The sequence below is a fragment of the Marmota marmota genome, unplaced genomic scaffold, assembly GCF_001458135.2.
Source record: "Marmota marmota marmota unplaced genomic scaffold, marMar, whole genome shotgun sequence".
Taxonomy (NCBI): Eukaryota; Metazoa; Chordata; class Mammalia; order Rodentia; family Sciuridae; genus Marmota; species Marmota marmota.
The window spans coordinates 45,579,718-45,581,584 of NW_026000229.1; the positions used below are offsets into that span (position 1 = coordinate 45,579,718).

Below are 1,867 nucleotides of genomic sequence, written 5' to 3' on the forward strand. Positions count from 1 at the left end.
TACAACAGTGAAGTTAGCATTTGACAAAGTGTTAAGAGGAAGATTTGAGGGGAAGTGTTGAGGCATAGAATTTTTTTGTGGGGGTGGGGGGCAGGGTACCGGGGATTAAATTCAGGGGCACTCAACCACTGAACCACATCCCCAGCCTTATTTTGTATTTTATTTAGAGACAAGGTCTCATTGAGTTGCTTACTGCCTCACTTTTGCTAAGACTGGCTTTGAACTCATGATACTCCTGACTCAGCCTCCTGAGCTGCTGGGATTATAGGAGTGCACCAGTGCACCTGCACAGAATAAATTTTAAAAAGTGAAGTTATGACAATATTCAAAGGAAGTTCCTTGAAATTTACTCATCAGGATGGACATATGAGTTAGTTAAACCAATTTTAGGGCCTTCTTCACATTGTTAGTGATATAGGCAGATGAGTCCAATAATTTACCCCTCAAAGAAGGATCTTTCATATATGGATTTTATGGAAATATGTAACAGTGTTTCTGTTTGATCAGTAAATGTTAAATTCCTTGAATTACATTGAATATATAATTGCATATGGAGACTAGAAATAATTGTAGACATAAACTGAATTCCCTGAATTTAAGCCTATTTTATAGGATCAATGCATTGTCACCGTGAAGTACATGCAATGAGTTTTGGGGCATTAAGTCTTTCCCTGGGAACCCATGTAATAGCTCCAGAGTCTTTTCATAGCAATTTTCATCTCTTTATTTCTCATAGTATAAATAGCTGGATTGAGAAGAGGTGTATAAACAGAGTAAAACACAGCTAGAAATTTGTCTAACCAGGTGATATTGAGTGGACACACATAGATGAAGATGCAAGGTACAAAAAAGATCACCACTACTGAGATGTGGGCACTGCAGGTGGACAGGGCCTTAGATGCACCAGTTTTAGATTTCTGGTGAACACTGAGAAGAATATATGTGTAAGATATCAGCAAGAGAATAAAACAGGTTATGCCTACGAATCCACATTCAACATTCATTAAAAGGTCTAAATTATAGGAATCCATACATGCCAGCTTGATCACCAGAGGCATATCACAGAAGAAGCTGTCAATTTCCCTGGGGCCACAGAAAGGCAGCCGCACAATTACAACTATGTGACTCATGGCATGCACAAAGCCAACTGTCCAGGAAGAAACCACCAACCCAATGCACTTTTGCAGGTTCATAATGGTGGAGTAGTGGAGTGGTTTGCAGATGGCCACATAGCGGTCATAGGCCATGACCACAAGGAGCACCATCTCACCTGCTGCAATGAAATGGGCAAAGAAGATCTGGCACATGCAACCTGCAAAGGAAATGGTTTTGTTCTCCCTGAGAAAGTCTGTGATCATCTTAGGAGTGGTGACTGAGGACAGCCACATATCAACAAAGGACAGGTTGGCCAAAAAGAAGTACATGGGGGAATGGAGATGAGGGTCAGTGATGATTAAGGTCACGATGACAATATTTCCAGTTACAATGACAAAATAAAGCATCAAAAATATCATGAAAAGTAACACCTTCATATTCCATGAGTGGCCAAGTCCCAGAAGTGCAAATTCTGACACTACAGACTGATTTTCTCCGTCCATTTCATTCAGTGTTCCCTCTGAAATAACCTAAAGAGGAGGATAGATTATTAAATAGTAGAATGAGAAAATGTATTTAACTTTCAGAAGTTGATATGCACATTGAAATCTATCATCTATATCTGAAATTAGAAAGTATGATTTCAGGAGAAATCTTGGTTAAATGTGAATTGTATTATGCCCTAAAGAGAAGCTAACTTTCCAAGACATTAAGAGAGATTGTCTCGCAAATGATTTGCTGAGCAAGCACTCTCCCAAGAAGCCAGTAAGGA

At 39.4% G+C, this 1,867-nt stretch overlaps 1 protein-coding gene across 1 annotated transcript; it reads right to left on the reverse strand.

The window, feature by feature from the left end:
• Nucleotides 1-659: 659 nt before the first annotated feature.
• On the reverse strand, nt 660-1,601 carry LOC107137843 (olfactory receptor 4K14-like). The gene has a single exon (XM_015480281.1). The coding sequence runs from the start codon at nt 1,596-1,598 to the stop codon at nt 660-662; it is 939 nt and encodes a 312-aa protein (XP_015335767.1). The 5' UTR covers nt 1,599-1,601.
• Between the last annotated feature and the right edge of the window lie 266 nt (nt 1,602-1,867).

Bases quoted from the DNA above. Each gene is read 5' to 3' on its own strand.
- LOC107137843 (XM_015480281.1), bottom strand. From the start codon at position 1,598: ATGGACGGAGAAAATCAGTCTGTAGTGTCAGAATTTGCACTTCTGGGA.